The sequence below is a fragment of the Propithecus coquereli genome, unplaced genomic scaffold, assembly GCF_000956105.1.
Source record: "Propithecus coquereli isolate 6110/MARCELLA unplaced genomic scaffold, Pcoq_1.0 Scaffold170, whole genome shotgun sequence".
NCBI lineage: Eukaryota > Metazoa > Chordata > Mammalia > Primates > Indriidae > Propithecus > Propithecus coquereli.
In genome coordinates, this window is record NW_012141636.1 from 1,579,582 (window position 1) to 1,599,759 (window position 20,178).

At 37.1% G+C, this 20,178-nt stretch overlaps 1 protein-coding gene across 8 annotated transcripts in view; it reads right to left on the bottom strand.

Moving 5' to 3' along the window:
* DLG2 (discs, large homolog 2 (Drosophila)) overlaps positions 1-20,178 on the bottom strand; it is a 1,994,579-nt gene that overhangs the window by 407,062 nt on the left and 1,567,339 nt on the right. For 7 of the 8 annotated variants that reach the window (XM_012641828.1, XM_012641834.1, XM_012641832.1 and 4 more), the window contains one exon: positions 15,693-15,848. The exons of the other annotated variant lie outside the window; for it this stretch is intronic. In XM_012641828.1, coding sequence (XP_012497282.1) covers positions 15,693-15,848 — 156 coding nt within the window. The remainder of the gene's footprint in view (positions 1-15,692; positions 15,849-20,178) is intronic. 8 annotated transcript variants of the gene reach the window in all.

Genomic DNA, 20,178 nt, shown 5'->3' on the forward strand with positions numbered 1-20,178 from the left:
TAGAAATGGAAGACATAGGCATAGAATTTAAAACCAGATCTGTGGATATGGGTGTATTCTACTAGGGAATACAGAGTGGGAAGAAAAGTCATTACTGGGTGAAACAGACAAATACAGGATGAGCAGAAAAGGAGACGTCTAAGGACATAGGGAAGAGAAAGTCTAAGAAACAAGGAAAACCACAAGCCTGGAAGCAGGATTGTGTAAGTTAAGAAAAGGGTTTCAAGAAGGAGCAAGCAACAGACGCAAGTATACAGAAAAATAAAATTTAATAGGGACTAAAAAGTTTCCACTGCTTTAGAAACAAAGAATCTTGGTGTCTGTGGTAAAAATGATTTCAGTGGATGTGTGGTAGCAGAACTTGGGCTTCAGTTCCCTGTGGAGTGAATAGGACATAAGGAAGGGGAGATAGTGTAAAACAACCCTTCAGTTTAGGAAGGAAAGTATTAAGGATTATTTTTATATAATGGGATGATGGTTGTGGTATAATACCAGCAAATGAAACTCGGTTCAAATCTCAGTTCTGCTAACTATTGTCTTCACCAGTAAAATAGAAGTAAAAATACCTACTGTGTAAATTTATTGTTAGGATTAATGACTATGTTTGCAGAAAACCCAACAAAAAGTAAGTACCTGGTAAATGAGTGCCATAGTCTTATTAAAAATGTGAAGACTTTTAAATCTTATGAATAATTTATTGTTTGAATAATCTGTCACTCAGTAGATAAATCGTCTAAACTTTTAAGTGTGTTTCTATTTTTATTGGAATATTTGATGTCATAAGGACATAATCTTAGTTTCACTGTTGCTATATGAATAATTTAACTTTTAAGTGGGAATTCTTAACAGCCTTATTGAGATATAATTCACATACCATAAATCCACCTATTTAAAGCCATCATTCAGTGGCTTTTAGTATGTTAACAGAGTTGTGCAACCATCACTACAGTCTAATTTTAAAACATTTTCATAATCCCCCAAAGAAATCCATATCCATTATCAGTGACTTTCAATTGGCGTCACCTCCCCCTCCAGCCCTAGGCAATCACTAATTTAGTTTCTAACTCTATAGATTTGCCTGTTGTTGACATTTCATATAAATGGAATCATGCACAATGTGGTTCTTTGGTGAATGCCTGTTTCTACTTATCAAAATATCTTCAAGTTCATCCACCCTGTACCATGTATCAGAACTTCATTCCCTCTTCTGGTTAAATAATATTCCATTGTAGGGATATACCACATGCTATTTATCTATGCATCAGTTGACAGGCATTTGGGTTGTTCCCATGTTTTGGCTATTATGAACAATGCTGCTATGACCATTTATATACAAGTTTTGTATAAACATATCTTTTCATTTCTATTGAGTGTATACCTAGGAGTGGAATTACTGAGCCTAAAGGAGGATTATTAAATTTAGTTTTAATAACAAAACTTAAACATGTTTGTAAATAATTAAAACAATTTAAAATTGCATGAAGTATAATAAAAGATAATTTTTGTCCCCATCCCATTTATACTCCCCTACAGTAAATACTGTTACCCAGAGGTAACAGTTCTATTTCCTTCTAGGCTTGATCTATGACATGCAACCTTTCTTATAATCAATCATGCTGGAAGATTATGGTTACTTAAAATTACAGGCTGGTTCATGAGAAAAACCACTACCACCTGAAGTCTCTGACCCAAGTCCTATATCTTACAGACTTCTTGTGTGACTGTATGATGTCGGGTAAGTCTCTTGATTTTGCTGGAGTTATCTTCTCAATTTTGTAAAAGTATTTGGAAGCAATCTTTTCTAATCCTTTCTGGTCAAGTATTCTGTAATTAACGATTAAGGGCCCTGAGGATACACTATTAGCTTTAGGCTTATTTGCAGCATGTTTTTCTTTTCCTTTCTTTTTATTTATAGTTGGTTGAAGGAACTTTAAAGAATGGGAATGACAATTACCCTCACCTTGCCAAGCACTGACATTTACTTAGCATGCTAAGCAAATTTTCAGAGTGACTGGTGTTGAAAATAAAGTCCTTCTGCATGTCTTCATCTGTTTCTTTTCTATCTTATAAGTTTGTTGAATTGATTTTTTTTTTTATTACCCTTTACATGGTCAGGGTTGCTGAGAATTTTGCTTATGTAACTTGATCCCACTGTTGAAAGTCTAGCCGTGTACATTACAATGACCAAACTCATCTAAGATGTATTAGAGGCACCCATATATGATGAGACTTCTTCAGAGTATCTGGTATTGACACATGTTGAGTAAAGATGAAATAGACATTAACAAAAAGTAGATACCCCCTGTTTCAATGCATAACAGCTGGGCTGATGAAAATCAGTGGCCTAACTTAGAAATCAGAAATCCCAAAGAAAACTGTATATATTACCTTCCCCAAAGAGAGAAAGGGTGAAATCTGATGCAGCTGGAAGGAATCCTCCCTATCAACTCTTTTATGTATTCCCTTGAGCCTAGAGAAGACCTTCCACTAAACATAAACTCTCTCTTTGAGCTGTGAGACCATAAATCACTGTTGTAGGTGTACACCACCATGTGTCATTCGACTGAATGTCTACTGTGTGCTCATGTGTCACATGGATAACTTGTAGCATGGTTCCTACCTGTAATAAAGAGCTGACTGAAAGACAGCTCGTGTTCATGTTACACAGTTATTAGAGGAAAATTTCCAAATTGACTTGGGCTGTTCTTGAGGTTCATTATTCCCCTGGGCATTATGTGGTGGAAGTGCATGAAGAAGAATTAAGGATTATCTGCAAGCCCCCTTAGTAGCTGATTTTGGACCTAGCAAGAAGAAAGGAAGGGTCTAAAAACAACAAACGTGAGAGGGCAGATGTGAGGTTAGAAAGAACCTGAGTTCTGAGCACATATGAATTTCCCCTTGTTGACCTAGGGAAAGAGAGAGGCCTCCATGATGTTCTATGAGAGAGGTCTCATTGTGGGCTACAGCAAGAGCATGGGATACATTAGGAAGCTTTTTAGAGAGAATGCAAAGAAGAAATCAACATTATGCGCTTAGGTGAGAATTCAGGAAAGACAACTAGTATTGTGGAGCTGTGACTTATAGGTCTTTGACCAGAGCTTTATAGACATTCTTGACCTATTGGATGCCAGCAGCTGCCTGAGGCCTCACTGGCCAAGGCGTTCACTTATTACTATCCTCATCTCTCACAGTCACTATCCTCATCCTTCCTGTGATAATTTTTTAACTTTGGGGTTTTAAAAAGTAGATCATCTTATGAGAAAGGTTTGATGCTCCTAAAACTGAATGTTAACACTGCTCTGTGTCTGTCTTTTTTGTTTCTCTGCTGGGACAGGAGTCTGGATGAGAGGCTGTTTTTATGGGTCACAAGGATCCCAGAAGACTCCAATATGAAAATCAGGGCAGGAAATCTGGCTGGCACAGAAACAGAGCTGCTCTGGAAGAGAGAAGGTGAAACAGGGAAGAGGTCATAGTCCCTGGTTGAGGGAAGAGGCCCCAGCTAATCATGGGTCCCCTATGGTACCCATCAAAGCCCAGAGTGGAGATCTCAAATGCTAATAACATGAGACTTCCCAATGTGAAGTAGCAGTCCAGGGTAGGAAAAGTCTTTGTCAAGAAAAGTCTTTGTGAAAGAGATGTAAGGCTTCTCACCTTGTCTCTGATAGACACTGCCCAGCTGCTAGAAGTCTAGCCTAGGCATGGAGCTTCAATGTGGACGACGGTGGGAAAGGAGGAGATGTCTATCTGAAATAACATCACCCTAAGGGCTTGGGACAGTGACAAAGGTGAGAAAGCTAAGTAAACTGTTATGAGTAAGAGGACTCCTATGGGAAAACAATGAGAGAAAGGTTGCATTGTAAAAGTGTGAAAATGGTTGCATAGGACAACTCATGGGTCACCAAAGGACCCTGAAGAAAGAAAAGAAGTCACAGGATTCCAGCAATTATACTCATGGGAATCTGGTCTGGTCTGGTCAGAGGCTTTTTTTTTTTTTTTAATTTATAGCTCCTTTCCTCAGTGTAGCCTAGGGCCTACTGTAACATAGAATCCATTGATAGCAACGATAGTAAGAACTTATTAAACAATTAGTCAGATTAGAGTGGGGAGAGTGGGAAAGGAAACTATCACCTGACCTTCAGATTTCACATGAAGTCTCTGAATGCCTAGCATTCAATGAATACAAATCTATATATAGCTGTAGGAGAAATCAGGCCGGATTCAAAATAAATAAGGGTAAAAGCTAATTAAATTCAGATATATTTGAAATATGCAATCCACAATATATTTCTAGACTTCTTTTTACATTACAGATGGTTGTTAACTATATCCACAAAAGAAACCCTCTAGGCCCAGTGGTCCCTAAACTTCCTGAGAACAGGGTTCAGCCACATCTGGATTGTATATTCTCAGAAGTACCAACCCTGTAATATGCACTTAATACAATTTCTTCATCAGAAAAATACAAGGGTTGGACTCATTATTTACTCCAATCTTTGGACCCCTATATCTCTAAACATACATTAGCTTCTAGTCATTTTTTTACCTATTGGGTTGACAGAATAATAACCTTGCAATTACGCCAGAGGCACATGAAAGGAAGCAGATGGAAACGACAAAAAGAAATAAAATTCTGATTTCTTATCCTCACCCCATCTTCAGTTGGGCCAATCCATTATGTTATGCAGGTTGTTCAAAAGAATACTTGGTCAAGGGGATGAGCTAGGGCTGAAATCTAGTCTGAGGACCGTTCACCGTGCCACAGGCCCTGGCACGATGTGTCCTTTGTCTAGAAAACGGGGAGCCTTTTTAAAATTTGTGTAAGTGCTCTGGCTAACTTCTCAGTGGCCCAATATACCTTTCCCCTTTTAAAGCCAACCATAAAATTCCTCTTTACTCTCTAATATATTCATTTTTTTCTGGAATAGATTGATCTTAGGTTTTAGTATTCAATTTGGAACACACATCCCTATTGACTTTAAAAGCCCTGTTCAAGGGCTCCTTTAAACTTCATATAAGTTGAAGGTCTAGAGAACTGAATTAAAGAGTTGAAATGGGAGACTTATTTTCTTTGCTCTGAAAGGTAAATTTTGATCCCTCAATTAAAATAAAATTCTACATTCTAAAATATTCATGTCTCTATATAAATACAGGCAGGCTTGTATAACCCTTCTCCATACTGCCAATGACCCTATCATTCATTTCCCTTCATAATTCATTGGACTCACCATTAGGCTATGAATGGAAACAGTCTTTTATAACAGTCCTTTAGTACAAATTCATTCTTACCTCAGCCTGAGGTATCTATTTAGGGGGTTGTAATATGCCATTTAATACGTACACATATAATGATAGCTAAAATTTATGGAGTGCTTCATATTTTTCCGATATTGCTCTTAGCACTTTACATGTGGCTTCATCAAATCCTCATACAGACCCCATAAGATGGACACAACGATTATTGCTATTTTATGCAAAAGTCACTGGCTCAAGTTTATACAGCTAGAAAGTTGTCAGGGTAGAATTCAAACCCTAATACTCTGACTCTAGAAAGTATAGTTTCTTAATCATATATTCATTGTCTATCTAGTCTGTCTATTTAGGACCTATCTATCCAAAGAGACTTGACTATAATTTAATGGGGTATACTTTTTTCTCAAGCAGAATTTAATACTTGAAGAGATTCTGTGACTAAGACAACATGTAGTTAATATTTGTTGGACACATTTGAAAGCACAGATTCTGGTGCCGGGCTACTTAGGTTGAAATCCTACCTGTGTGACCTTAGACAGACAGGTTATTTAACTTCTTCAGACCTCAGTTACATCACCTGCAAAATGTTAGGTGTAGGATAATAATAACACATACCTTCCTGGGTTGCTGTGGGAATTAATGAGTTAAGTTGTATAAAGTGCTGCCTGGTAGGTAACAAGATTATTATTATTATTATTTTTTTTGAGACAGAGTCTCACTGTGTTGCCCGGGCTAGAGTGCCGTGGCATCAGCCTAGCTCACAGCAACCTCAAACTCCTGGGCTCAAGCGATCCTTCTGCCTCAGCCTCCCGAGTAGCTGGGACTATAGGCATGCGCCACCATGCCTGGCTATTTTTTTCTATATATTTTTAGTTGTCCAGATCATTTCTTTCTATTTTTAGTAGAGACGGGGTCTCGCTCTTGCTCAGGCTGGTTTCGAACTCCTGAGCTCAAACAATCTGCCCGCTTGGCCTCCCAGAGTGCTAGGATTACAGGCATGAGCCACCGCGCCCAGCCAGGATTATTAATATGATAGTGATTGTTGTTATTATCCTTGTAGTCACCATCATTATCATTATCATCATTGTTACTATTAGTACTATATGTCAGTTACCATTTTTGACACAGAAAATGAAACAGTAAACAAAACAAAAATCCTGCTCTAATGAAATTAATATTCTAAGTGTAAGTCCTAATGGCCTCATTTTCAACTATCTCGTTTCATTGTTTCCATTTGTTTGTCAAATCACACACCATAATTTTTCTATAAAATTGGAATGATCATACCTGCCCCATAGGTTGTAATGAGGATAAGGTGAGTTAGTACATGTAAAAGTTTTGGAACAATGCCTAGCACATAAAAGCACTCAACACATGTTAGTGGTTTTAATTAATTTCTAAGCCATGGATGTTATAGTTTAACATTACTGTCTTAATTCCTTCTGAATCCTATAATTTTTTCCTATAGTGTTTTTACACAGCATTTTCTCACAGCTAGTTTTCCTCCATAGAAGACTCCTTTTGAAGTTGTGCTTATTCTCTGTTTTCTCATTGTTACCTAATAATACGATGGTTACTAAAGTAAATACAAAGATTGCTCCCAAAACACAAAAAAGACATCCCCAAACTAAAGGAAAATAAATTCATATGATCTCAGGCAGAGAAATAATCTCACTGTTAATTATTAAAAAAAAAACAAAATTAAATTTAGATTATTTTATCACAGAAAGTTATTTGAACATCACAGAACAGGAATTTTAGAGTAAGACCAAGCTGGGTTTACTTCCCAGCTCTGCCATCACAAGGTTTTTGACCCAGACTGAGCCTCCCACTCTCACCTATTTGCCCAGGATTGTGCAGAGTAAATGAGAGCTTTTAAAATAGGGTATGTTCTTGTTTCTGTTGTACTTTACACTAAAAATTTTAACTGTACATTAAAATAATTCTGAAATTCCTAATGAAAGAACATTTTCCTCCAGCATCTAAAGAGTAGTTGGGAGAGGGGGAGAGTTAATGCCATATATCTAAATTATGTATTTAGAGACTGCATTAATTTAAAAGCAAGGGGGCATTTCTTTCAATGTGAACCCCTGCATATCTTACATCACAGAGGAAAAAGGCAAAACCAAATGTGGCAAGAGTGGCCTCTGTGATTTTGTGGAAGTCAATCAATCTCTCCTTATTTTCCTTAATTCAAATCGGGTTTAGTGATCACGTACTTCAAAAAGGCAGTGAAGGCCTTTGAAGAAGCTGCTTCTACATCAACTTAGAAAGGGGCTGTGCCTCATGTGTCATCCCCAGAAGGCTTCCTCTCCTGGTTTTAATTAAAAATGAAATTAAGAATTCTTTAAGATTATGTCAGCCTTCGAAGGGCATAAGAATGTCAACGATTTGTTAAGCATCGTCTTTCTCTTTTTAATGGCGCAATTTCCCAGGTTGAATTATGTGAACAAGGCTCAGATTTCCTTTCAGAATCTACAGATTCGTGGCAGTGTGGGTGTGCCATGTGGAGGACTGAGTGAGCAGCTGTGGTGTTCATGGTGAACACAATTAAGTCTCCATAAGAACATCAGCTTGTATGTGGGAATGCAGATCCCTCCACTTGCCAGATCAAAACCTACACTTTGCAAAATTGCTGGGATTATTAGAAACTATAAGGTACATATGGAAATTGGCTACTATCTGTGCTCCGTAGATTAACTGTGGGATAGAAATATCACTGCATAAGTAGATAAAAAAGAAAATTATCTCACATAAGTATGAAGTCACATGTGGGTTTAGAAACGTGCCACTTTTTATAGGGAACCTATAAATGTAATAATAAAAGGAAAAATATATGACTTTGCCAAGTAGGATGGCTGTTAAGAATGACATTAATAGATGGACTTAGCATCAACAGCTTTCTAATGGCCTCAGGGGATTTACCTGTGATGACAGACATTTTCTGCCTGATTTGTGATAGCAATAAAAATAAATATACATAAGTTCAAGGCTTTAAAATAGAATAAGCATATGGGAACAATTAATAATGACTAATGTGGATAGTGCCTAGATGAAAATTCATTTGCTCTATTTCCCTTGATCATCACAACAATTCTATGAGGGGAACAGCACAGATGTGATTATTTTTCTCATTTTCTGATGAGTGAATTGAGGCTCTGAGGGAGGTAAAGTGTTTAGCTAAAATGCATGTGGTTAGTATGGCCAAAAGGAAGGCTTCGAACCTAGATAGTTTGGGCACAACCCTTGGCTCCTCTACGACATCACATTGCCACCATCTCAAACAAGAGACTTAATATATTTTGCCTCTCTTCCCTTCCATTGTCTTCTAAAGCATTTTATGTTTAAGTGTATTTATTGTGGATAAGAGTGCTCACTCTCTCCAAGAGGAGGCAATGAATCACCATCCAGGTGAATATTATTACAAGCCAGAAAATTCTTTCCCTGGATCATTCACTAAGTACCACCTATTCTATTTGATAAATAATTCTGAATCCATTTGTTCCTCTCTATCTCCTGTCTCAGTTCACTTCATGATTTCAACACTGCTCTATGATATGCTACTTACTATTCTCCCTGTCTTCAAACTCTTTCCACACAGCTGACAGAGTTTTATTTCTAAAAACACAAAGCAGATTGTGTCTTTGCTTAGCTTTAAAACTTTTCTACAGCTCCCCACTGCTTGTAGAAAAAGTCCAAAATCCTTAGCCTGACAAGTAAGGCCCTCTATGACATGCAGCAGCCTGTATCTCCAACCTTATCACCCACCCAGTAACCCTCAGCCACACAGAACACTGGTAGTCCCAGAAAGCACTGTGTTTTTATACATCATGAGGGTTAACTCTGTGCTATTTATTTTACTTGGAACACATTTCTTCCTTAATCCTACTGATAAGCCTAGTGTCTTCCTGATAATTCCAAGAAAAACAGAGGCAAAGTTATGTTATTCCTTCTCTGCTAACCTTTAGAGACTTACATGTATTTCTTTTATAGATCAGGGCTGAAATTTATATGTGACTTGAATTTACAGGTTTTGAAAAAATTAAATCATTAAAGTCTCAGATGAATTTTCTGTTAATTTGCAAGGAGAGAAAGCTCACGAAAGATAGGTTTAACATTCAAATGGGAACATACATATCTGCTGACTTAAAAAAACCCATTTAAGGGATCCTTTAAATTTCATATGAGCTGAAGATCTACATAACTGAATTAAAGGATTGAAATGGAAGATTTATTTTCTATGCTCTGAGAGGTAACTTTTGATCCCTTAATTAAAACAAAATTCTACATTGTAAAGTATTTATATCTCTATATAAATACAGGCCGGCTTGCACAGCCCTTCTCCATATTGCCAGCCATTCATCTCCCTTTACAATTCACTGGACTCACCACTAGGCTATGAAAGGAAACAGTCTTTTATAAACAGTCCTTTAATACAAATTCATTCTCACCTCAGCCAGAGGTACCTATTTAGGGGCTCACCATAACTTTGACATACAATTGAGGTTTTGTGAGATAAAGATCTTGCTCTGTGTCCCAAAATTAAGAGTGTGTGAGGCTGCAACATTATGATTTATACAAAGAGAGTAAATTATAAATGGATTCTCTGAGCCCAGTAGAGAATAGTTAGAAGTTAGACCAGCAGATGGACCTATGAGAAAATAAGGTTACATTTTCCATAGATAATGCTTCTTATGAATGATTAAGAATTGGTGAAACAAGGTGAAGTTGGGGACATTACTGTGTATATGTTCACATCTCTGCAGAAGGGACAGTTTAAGATCATGCTTGCTTCCATCGTTACCTCCTGTACTAGTCTGATTTTAGTTATGTTAAATTAAATAAGCAGGAGGCCATTAGCTTGAAGCTATCTCCATACTCTGAATTCCTACATAAGGAACTGCAATCTAACTTAGTACATAAACAAACCAAAACCTAACTTAGGAGTATAACACACAGCAGTGTTTTACACAATCACAAGCAGCCAGGTTTCAGCCAATTGCATGCCATTGACTCATCACATTATTCCCAAATAAGGCAAATGTCTCATGACATTGTGTCCAAATAAGGTAGATGCCTAGCTTTAGCCAGATTGGGGATTTTTGTACTTTGCTTCTGTGTTCTGTCTATAAAACAGCAGTCCCCAACCTTTGTGGCACCAGGGACTGGTTTCATGGAAGACAATTTTTCCACAGACCATGGGACAAGGGGTGGCGGCGGAACTCAGGCAGCAATGGTAGCAATGGGGAGCCGCTATAAATACAGATGAATCTTTGCTCAGCTCGCCTGCCGCCCACCTCCTGCTGTGTGGCTCCCCACTTCCTAAGTTTCATGGAAGAAAATTTTCCCATGGATGGGGTGGGGTGTAGCTCTGCAGCCCAGTCCCTAACAGGGCATGGACAAGTACTGGTCTGTGGCCTGGGGTTTGGGGACTGCAGCTATAAAAGCTTGCTGCTTACACTGCAGAACTCTGTAAACCTCTTCTGGTTCTGAGTGCTGCCTAATTCATGAATTGTTCTTTGCTCAAATAAACTCTGTTAAATTTAATTTGTGTAAGTTTTTTCTTTTAACAGTTACCTAGAAATTAGGTACATTAGAGAAATTGAGGCCTTTTAGCAGATATTTATCCCACAGTAAGTAATTCTTCATTTATAATATCTGTGAGCTACTCAAGGGAAGAGACCACATTTATTCATCTTTGAATCCCTACCATTCGGGATAATGCTTGGTACCTAGATGAAGCACCATATTTCATCTCTTCAACAAGTAGAAATATTTTATGATAATACAGTGCTTCAGAGTTCATTTCCTATCCAAAATCTGCCAACATATTTTAATTAGCCTTTATCTGGTTTATCTCAGCCTCTGTTTTCGATGGCAAAATAACAATAATTAGAACCATCGATGTAAAAGGACAAATGAAAATGTGACATTCATGTTGAGAAAACAGCCAAGAATACTATTCTCCTTGCCCTAGAAATATCAAAAGCTGAATAACTTATTCTCCCAAAGTAGAAAACCCAATTATAATATAAAAACAACTTTTTTTTTTTTTAAGAAAAAGAGATGTACTGGATAAGTAGGAGTCCCATAGCAATCCCATTTGCTTTTCATAGAGCTTCAGATTTTAGTTTGAGTTCAGGATCTGCCCATTTCTTGCTTTTGTGAGCTCTAAAAAGTCAATTACTCTAAACATAATCTGCAGCCTTAGGCACTGTGACAAGTAATTTAAAATTATTTCCTAAGGAAAACTTATAACTTCTCTGTTTTCTTTCAAATGATCTTGCAGAAGTAAATTGTGTGTACAATTAATTCATCCCTGGATGTTTGCTGTTAATCCAAAGAGCCAAGAACTTGTGTATTTCCACTGAGGCTCAGAAAAGTATAGAAGACTGAATCTGGTTGCTTTTGCTGACTTACCGCTATTCTTCTGAATGCTGATTAGGAATTAAATTGATATAAATGTAAGGGTGGTTTCACAAGCTAACTCTCCTAGAGCTAGTTCATATCCTAATCTGAGGCTATAATTGGTATATCAGTATGTGCATACTTCTGGAACAAACTGTGGGAAATTCTCGAAAATTTTGAAAAAATATACATCATTATATACTGTAACTTAAAAATCAGTCATTTATTCAGTATCTTTGGTTGTCTTTTTCAGCTTGCATCTTTGGAAAAAGTTGTTCTAGTATAGTATCTTGCACTTTGTTGGTGCTTGATAAATCTTGGTAGATACATTCTTATAATGTCCATTTTAGGGCAGAAGATCCCAAAATATTTTTATTTTACCATGAGTAGAAATAAAATATAGATCCATGAAGACAGTGGATTGGGTTCCTCAACATTACTAGAGTTGGATAAGAGTTTGTCTATCTAATTCTAAATTCTCATCTACTTCTGAGAGTCGTTGAGTTACTCAAAGACACAATGGTGATGTCATAAATGGAACCAGAATTCTTAAACTTTTCCCCTGGCTGCATTTCAAGAAACATTGACTTTAGGAGGTATTTCCTATTTAAGAATAAGTAAATAATCTCTGAAACTAATTACTTAGTCTTCATGAAGAACTGACAGTTACCTCACTGACTCTATAATGTAGACAATAATCATCGAAATGGTTTAAAGTAAGAGTGAAACACAAACTGAGTTCTAGTTATTGTTATCTGTTTCTATGCATGTATTCATTCATTCATGGAGTACTTTTATGTATCATCTAAGAACTGCGTAAAGCACAGCTTGAGCTGTGACTTTTTCCTGAAACAGGTATCAGTTTGCTTGTCTTGTTTGCAGATCTTATTTCTATATTTATTTATTCACTCAATAATTTTGAGCTCCTGCTGTGCCAGGCACTGTGCTAAGTGTTACAGACATAATAGTGCAAAAATAGAAATACTTCCACCCATTGAGCTTACAGTGTAGTGTGTGATACAGGCATTTAGTTTGAGAATCACACAAATAAATGTATAATTATAAATTGCTTAAGTCTCATTGGGGAAAAAAAATGAGTGAGAATGTGTAATAGGAGAGCTGATTTTCAGAGAGCTTCTCTGAAGAAATGCAATTTAAGCTTCGATCTAAGATGACCAGAAGTTAATCAGGCAAAGTGTATGAAGAGCTTTTCAGTTCCAGGGAAAAACACGTGTGATGCGCTTGAGACCAGAAGAGATTTGGTACATTTTGTGAATAAAAATAAGGCCAACGTGAATAGTGTGGTCAGCAAAGGAAAGAGTGAAATGAGATGTTTAAGAGGCAGGCAGAGGCTAGATCATGCAGAGCCTGTATGCTATGTTAAAGACTTTGCATTTTATCCTAATGCAAAAGGAGAGATAAGATCTGATCTGTATTTTTAACAGATCACTTTGGCTGCATTGAGAATAAGCCAGAAGGACAACAGTGGAAGTGGTGAGACCAATTAGGAGGCTATTATAGGTGGGAGATGATGGGGGCTTGGATTAAAGTAGTGGAAATAAAAGTAAAGGGCAGTGAATAAATTTGAGATATATTTTGGAGGTAGAATCAACAGGATTTGAAGATGGACTGAATGGTTGATGTGAGAAAGAACAAGGTGGTAAGGATGACTCTCAAGTTTTTGGTTTGAACAATGGGGTAGATGCATGTGCCATTCACTAAGCTGGAGAAGTACGGAGGCGGAGCAAAGTGGGATGAAATTAAGGTTTTTTGTATCAATGTACTGGTGACAAGGCCACTAAAATAGGTGTGTATATGTGTGTGTCCGACTTTTTTTATGGAAAGATAAGATAAAGAAAAAGATAATGGAGAAAAGAAAAAAGAAGGAGGTAAAAGAAGGGGACAAAATAGAATAAATAGAAAATAGAATTCCCAAAGAGGGGGATGGTACATAGGGGTTAAGTACTTATCAGAATTGCTGAGGGTGAGTAATTTGAAAAAGACACAGTCAATATTAAACAATATTTTTTTAATTTGAAAAATGAAAAAAATAAACCCTATGGTCTCCATAATGCACATTACAGAAAGTAAACTGAAAAGAATAATATCTGGTGAGTCCACATAGAAAGTAGATTCTATCAGCTACTTATTGGTGAGTTTTTCCAGATGGATGCTTCAAAATCCCCAGTGGGGTAGAAAGAAACCAATGTAACTTTTATGTTAATCAAAAAAGAGCATAGTATGAAGAAAAAAAAAAAGAAAAGATTTACTGACTAGAGCCAGAGAAAGGGAGATGAGAAGTCAGGATAAAGATAGAGAAAAGATAGAAAAAAAGAAATGGATAATTTTTCCAGTGAGCAAAAATATGCAAGCCATCATGCCTATGCAGATGCAGGGGCTAATGGTCTGCCAGGTCAGTTTCACCTGGATTTGAATCCCAGCTCTGCCACTTACTAGTGGATGACCTTGGGCAAGTGAGGCAACTTCTCAAGTCTCAATTTCCTCCTTTATAAAACAGAGATAAGGATAACATCTACCCCATAAGGTGACTGTGAGGATTAAAAGAAATAATTCATAAGAAGTGCTTAACAAAACGTCTGGCACAGAGGAAGAGCTGATTAAATGTTAGCTGCCCTTATGTAGCTGACTATAGGTGCATAATTGCTATTAACAGACGTCGTTATTGTAGGTGTGTGCACCTTCTCACCTCCCTATGACTATGGTGACTTTGTCCTCTTAGCTTCGAAATGGTATTATTCCATCAAGAAATAGTTTTTATGACTTATTAAAATATATTTTTTTGTTTAATTAATATTTATAAAGCATTCTGAAAAACTATTAGGCTTTAATTGTTGCAAAGTAATAAAAATGGTCCAGCTGATTACATAGTCAAAATATGTTTTCTCATTTATTTCTGAAAATACTACATATAATTTAAAATTTGTTATTTAACATCCCTAGAGAGACCAGTAATTGACTTCTAAATTTATTCTGTGAAAATGTCAAAAAATAAAGATGATATTGTAAGGAGACCCTCTTGATTATAACCATTTTCACTTTGAATCATTCTAAAATCTATATTTGGTCAATCCTAACAATATTATGAAGATATTGGTCTGAAAACATAACTATATAAACACCCCATCACGTGTAGAAACATCACAATATGGAACACTGATTCTATTTTGCTTCCTCTCCCCGTTCCCTCTGGCTTTGGCTACTATGCGAAGATAGGGATTTTGTTATTTATTTATCACACATATGCTTTAGAATATTAACACAGAATTGTGTCCAAACTTTAGATCTAGAATGATTTGCTTATAAATTTGTTGGGGAAAGACTAAAACATTCTAGGGTCAAGTCTGGGTTCCACGTTTATTGGCAAGATCATACTGAGGGCAATGCTTTAACCTGTCTAAATCTGTTTCCTTACATAAGGTGGGAGGAATTAAACAAGAGGACATATATATACACCTAGCATGATAACATAGTGTAAACATTAATTTCACGTTCTTTGTGGTTAGATGGAACCAATTAATTGTGCAGTTTGGACACATTGCTTAAACCTCAAGGAGGTTAAGTGATGGTATTAATTTAATATTTTAGTTAAATATTAAATGGCAATAACAGTACCTATTTTTAGGCTATGTTATACCTGGAGCATAGTAAGCACTTATTAAATATTATTCAAAAAATATTCAATACATGTTCTCTTTCATCCTTCCGTATGAGGGAAAGGATGCTAATTAGTTCCAAAATTAATTCTTCTGGAAAAATATAATTAATACCTTATTAAAATGTATGGGAACCAAGAACATGTGAAGCATCATGTGATCTACGTGCTCTGTGATCACACCAGGGGAAAAAAAGGCCATGTTCTTAATTTCTACCACTGCAACAAGGGAGCAGAACATCCCTCCACCTTGAGGAAGATGTTTCATGTAAGAGAAGTGAGCAGAGGCAGATTCTACCCATTCACCCTTGTGGAAGCACATGCAGTTGGAGAGGATGAGGTGAAGAAGCGCATGCAGTACCTGGTCATCTCAGAGTCAGGGAGCAGGCCTAGGTGGTAGTGGGGGTAGGGAGTTGAGAGAAGGAAGCTTTTGTCACACTCAACAGGGGAATAGTGCCTGGGAGAAGCAGGCTTATCACACAGTTTGTTCACAGTGCTGTAAACTGGTTCCGGAGGCCTGGTAATACAAGAGGAAGAGAAAGACATGCATGATTAGCACACACAAGGAACAACTATGTAACCAGTAGCATTTCACCATATGTGAAAGTAAAAATCTAAAACAATGTCATTTACTCCTTATTTCTTATTAATAGAAACCCAATTTTCCATTGTTCACTTTTCCTAAAATAAAGACTTCATTCTTCAGCCTCCCTTGCGGGTAGATGTGACCACATGAAAATGTGTGGTACAATGTGATTTGAGCAGAAGGGTTTTGTGGACTTCTGGGTTGGCTGCATTATAGGGAAGGCGATTTAGCTGAAATCCCTATAATTTTGTTCTCTCTCACTTCTTCGGTTTGCTGACTGGGAATGCAGACATAATGGCTGGATCTTCAGTGGTCATCTTGGACAATGAAGCAACCTTGAGGATGAAGTCAAACTATACACAGAGTGGAGTATAAAGACAGAGCTCAATGATACAGAGTGATACTATACCACCTCTGGATTGCCTACCTCTGGATTTCTTTTATGTAGATAAAAATAAACTTAGTTGTTTAAGTTAGTGTCATTTTTTGTTATATAAACAGGATCTAATATTAACAGATGTACTCCTACAAAGTTTAAGACTGTAAATATAATATTAATACAAAGAAATAACTACAGATAGGACCTTCCATAGGTGTTAATACATTTAATTATGTTTGGAGTCCATCTAACAACCTCTACAGCTATTCTCTTGCTGTATAATTTAGGTCCATGACTGTTTAGAGAACTCACTGCATCTTTATTTAAAAATATTATTGTACATAAAATGGTAGTTAATCTAAACTGCCAGCATAGAACCTTAGAAAAAAGGAATCCATGACTTCTTTTAGGTCATAAACTAAATTAAGGAAAAGTATTTTACTTTCTGAACACGACAATGAATTCAAAACAATGAAAATAAGTCCCTGTACTTTGTTCAGTATTGAACTCTTGAAAGTTACCTATATATTTTTGAACGATTTTATGGCTATGATATTATTATATAATTCACATATTTAGTAGATTTGGTACTTGGGGCAGGCCTCGATACCTAGGATTTTAAAAGGAAGCTCTTATTTCTTTGCTTACAGTTACTTTCAGAATTGTTTCACAATGGATTGATTACTCGCCTAAGTTCAATTACGCATCATTCAAAGTTTTATCAATGCAGAGATATAGTTACTGATATTGGAGGTTCATTTTTACCTTTAATTTCATCTTTCATTCCTTTCCTATTTATTTACTCATTATTTTCTACAATCACTGGGTAAAGAATAGACATATCAAATCCGTTTTCTTTTCTTGATTGTGAGAACACTTGATATTGCAGAAAATGAATAGATGAAAAAATTCCAAAACATAACAAACCACTTGACAAACTTGACAAAGTCCTTTTGCAATATTGACAAGGTCCTCTTTCAATCAAACAACAAAACTAAAAGTATCAGTGAAAATCTCCTTTCAAGCGGCATAAAAACGGGGTTCACATTTGAAGGTTTCTGTCTAACAGCCTTAATACAGTTCTGGGATTCTGTCACATATTCTATCATATAATATGTATATTATGTACTAGGACACAGTATAATATACAATAAGCACTATACAGGCTATGCTCGGAACAAAGAAATGTCACGTTTTAGGTACTTGACAATTGTTTCTTTGAATTAATGGATAATTTGTTTACCATTTTCCATCAAAAGAAAAAAACAAACAAACAAAAAAAACTTCTGGTTCTTTCAAGGAAGCCAAAAGTTATTTTGCATTTCCTAATTAGGTTTAAATTTTTTTTTTTTTTTTGAGACAGAGTCTCACTGTGTTGCCCGGGCTAGAGTGCCGTGGCGTCAGCCTAGCTCACAGCAACCTCAAACTCCTGGGCTCAAGCGATCCTCCTGCCTCAGCCTCCCGAGTAGCTGGGACGACAGGCATGCACCACCATGCCCGGCTAATTTTTTCTATATAGTTTTAGTTGTCCGATTAATTTCTTTCTAATTTTAGTAGAGACGGGGTCTCGCTCTTGCTCAGGCTGGTTTCGAACTCCTGAGCTCAAACAATCCGCCCACCTCGGCCTCCCAGAGAACTAGGATTACAGGCGTGAGCCACCGCGCCCGGCTAGGTTTAAATTTTTTAGGTCATTATTAATTCTCACAGGTTACACTAGAAGGACCAAAACTCCAAGGTTGTCAGGAACTGATGGGCTTTAAGTTCGAAGTTAAAGCGTGTGTGCACAGTTCATCTGCCCTCAGAGGGATGGGCTTCATATGTGTTTGAGTTTGGCCACTGTAACTCCATGGGCATAGTGAGTTCCTCGAAGACTTCTCAGCTTTGTGTTCCAGAAGGCCTAATATTGGCAGTCAGCAGTCCTTCCCTGCAGTTATATTCCCTGTGACCTCTCACCAGACAGACAAGAAATGCCAATTTATGAGCTTTCACTGGGTGGCAGGAACAGATGCCACCATCATTTCCCATTTAGTTGGTAAAAAGGTGCCTTGGGGAAATGACTTTCGGCAGTGTGACTCAGCTGGTCGCAATGAAGGGCCTGTTTATTTTATTATAAGCATCCAGAATAGCCTGGGTCAGAAGGTAATGAATATGGTAATCCAATCCAAGGTGCCTACTGGCTTTCTTTATTCTGTGGATTCCCCCAGAAGAGGGAAGAGTAGTTGGAGATATTAGAGTGATTTCTAAGTGAATTTATAAACAAATCATTTCTCTTGCTGTCTACTTATCAGGAACCATAGATAAATGGCTTTGTAGTGTCATCTGCTGAGCTACCAGCATTTATTTGCATATCTATGGTTTTATAATTGCAGGCTCTTATAGCATATAATTAGCACATCCTGACCCTTGGTGATCTCTTTTTTCTCTGCACTCCATTAGCACTTGCTATTTGTTCTGCTTCCTTGTCATTTTTAATTGCAAATCCACAATGCTGGTGTGTGTTGGAGGAAGGTGCTTCATCTACACCTTATTCTAAGGTAAACTACCTTGGTTGCAAAGGCTCCTTCCCATTTTCCCCACTTGACCCCAACTCAATTTCTTGGTCTCCTCCCTAGCCACAGCAGTTTAGATCATTGGACCAGGATTAGGCCCCTCACCCTGCAACTATGACCTGTAGGGTAGGGCTCAAATGGGGAAAAAAAGGATTAAGCCAATTGGATTCTCCTATGGAATGTGAATAAAGGGGCAGAAATTATCAGCTGGTAAAATAAGGAAAAGATGCAGACATATAGAGGGTAGCTATAGCTGTGTCCCTAATTACAGAGCACCAGCGTGAAGCTCTACCAAATTTTGTTGCTAAAATGTCTAGAGGTTCCTTGAATCTAGAATAATAGTCTGGGTTCATTTTTTAAGGTGGGCTATTAGGGCTCATGCTATTGAATTTCTTTGGTGGTTCCCATATGACATTAGTTGTATAAGGAAAATCAACTACTAATCTCCCACGCTGTCCTCTTACTGAAGTTGAGGTCAGATTTCTAAGTTGTCATCAAAAGAGTGAAAATAAAACAGGCACCTTGTTTATTTTTACATCCCTTTCACATCACTTCAACTAGACTACGCTACTCAAAGACAAACAGACAAAACCTTGGACCTCTATGTTATCCCACAGTACATAAGACCAACACCAGACTGACCTGTCTTTAAAAGTTTGATATCTTGTTCATTAGGAATTCCTTTGCATTGCTTTAATTTTCTAAAATATTGAGTTAAAATATTATTGTCTTAATTAATTATTGAGTTTTTTTATGTCCCATAAAATTTTCAGCCAGCATCAGCTCCTTACTCACCTCATTCTAGTCCCTGCCCTGTATCAGAAAAAATAAATGCTTAAGACAGTGATAATGGTGACTGTGATGGTAAATACTCTTCATCTGTGTAGCACCTGAAGCTACAGGGTCAAAGGAATATGACTCCCTTCTCTTAGAGGTAGCAGTAAGAATGATTTAGACTTTACTGAGCTTTCTAATCCCCCAGCAAAGAGACTGCCCTCAAAGCCCTCAGGGTGTCTCAGGCAGGACCCTCACCTCACTGTACTGTCATAATTGGTTTGCATGGCTTCCCTTTTCTAGAATATTAGCTCCTCGATGATCAGGACCAAATCTCATTTATCTTTGTTTCCCCATTATTTACTGAATGCAAGAGTATATAAATGAAGTACTCTTATAGAAAATGAGAAGTGCTAAGAAAGAGAAAGTGATCAGTACTTTTTATTTTCTCTTCTTGAGACAGAACTAAAAGGAAGAGTCTAAAATTATAAGAGGAGGGACTTGGGTCAATTTGGGTCATATATTTATTTGCCTTTGGGTATACATCTGTCATATACAC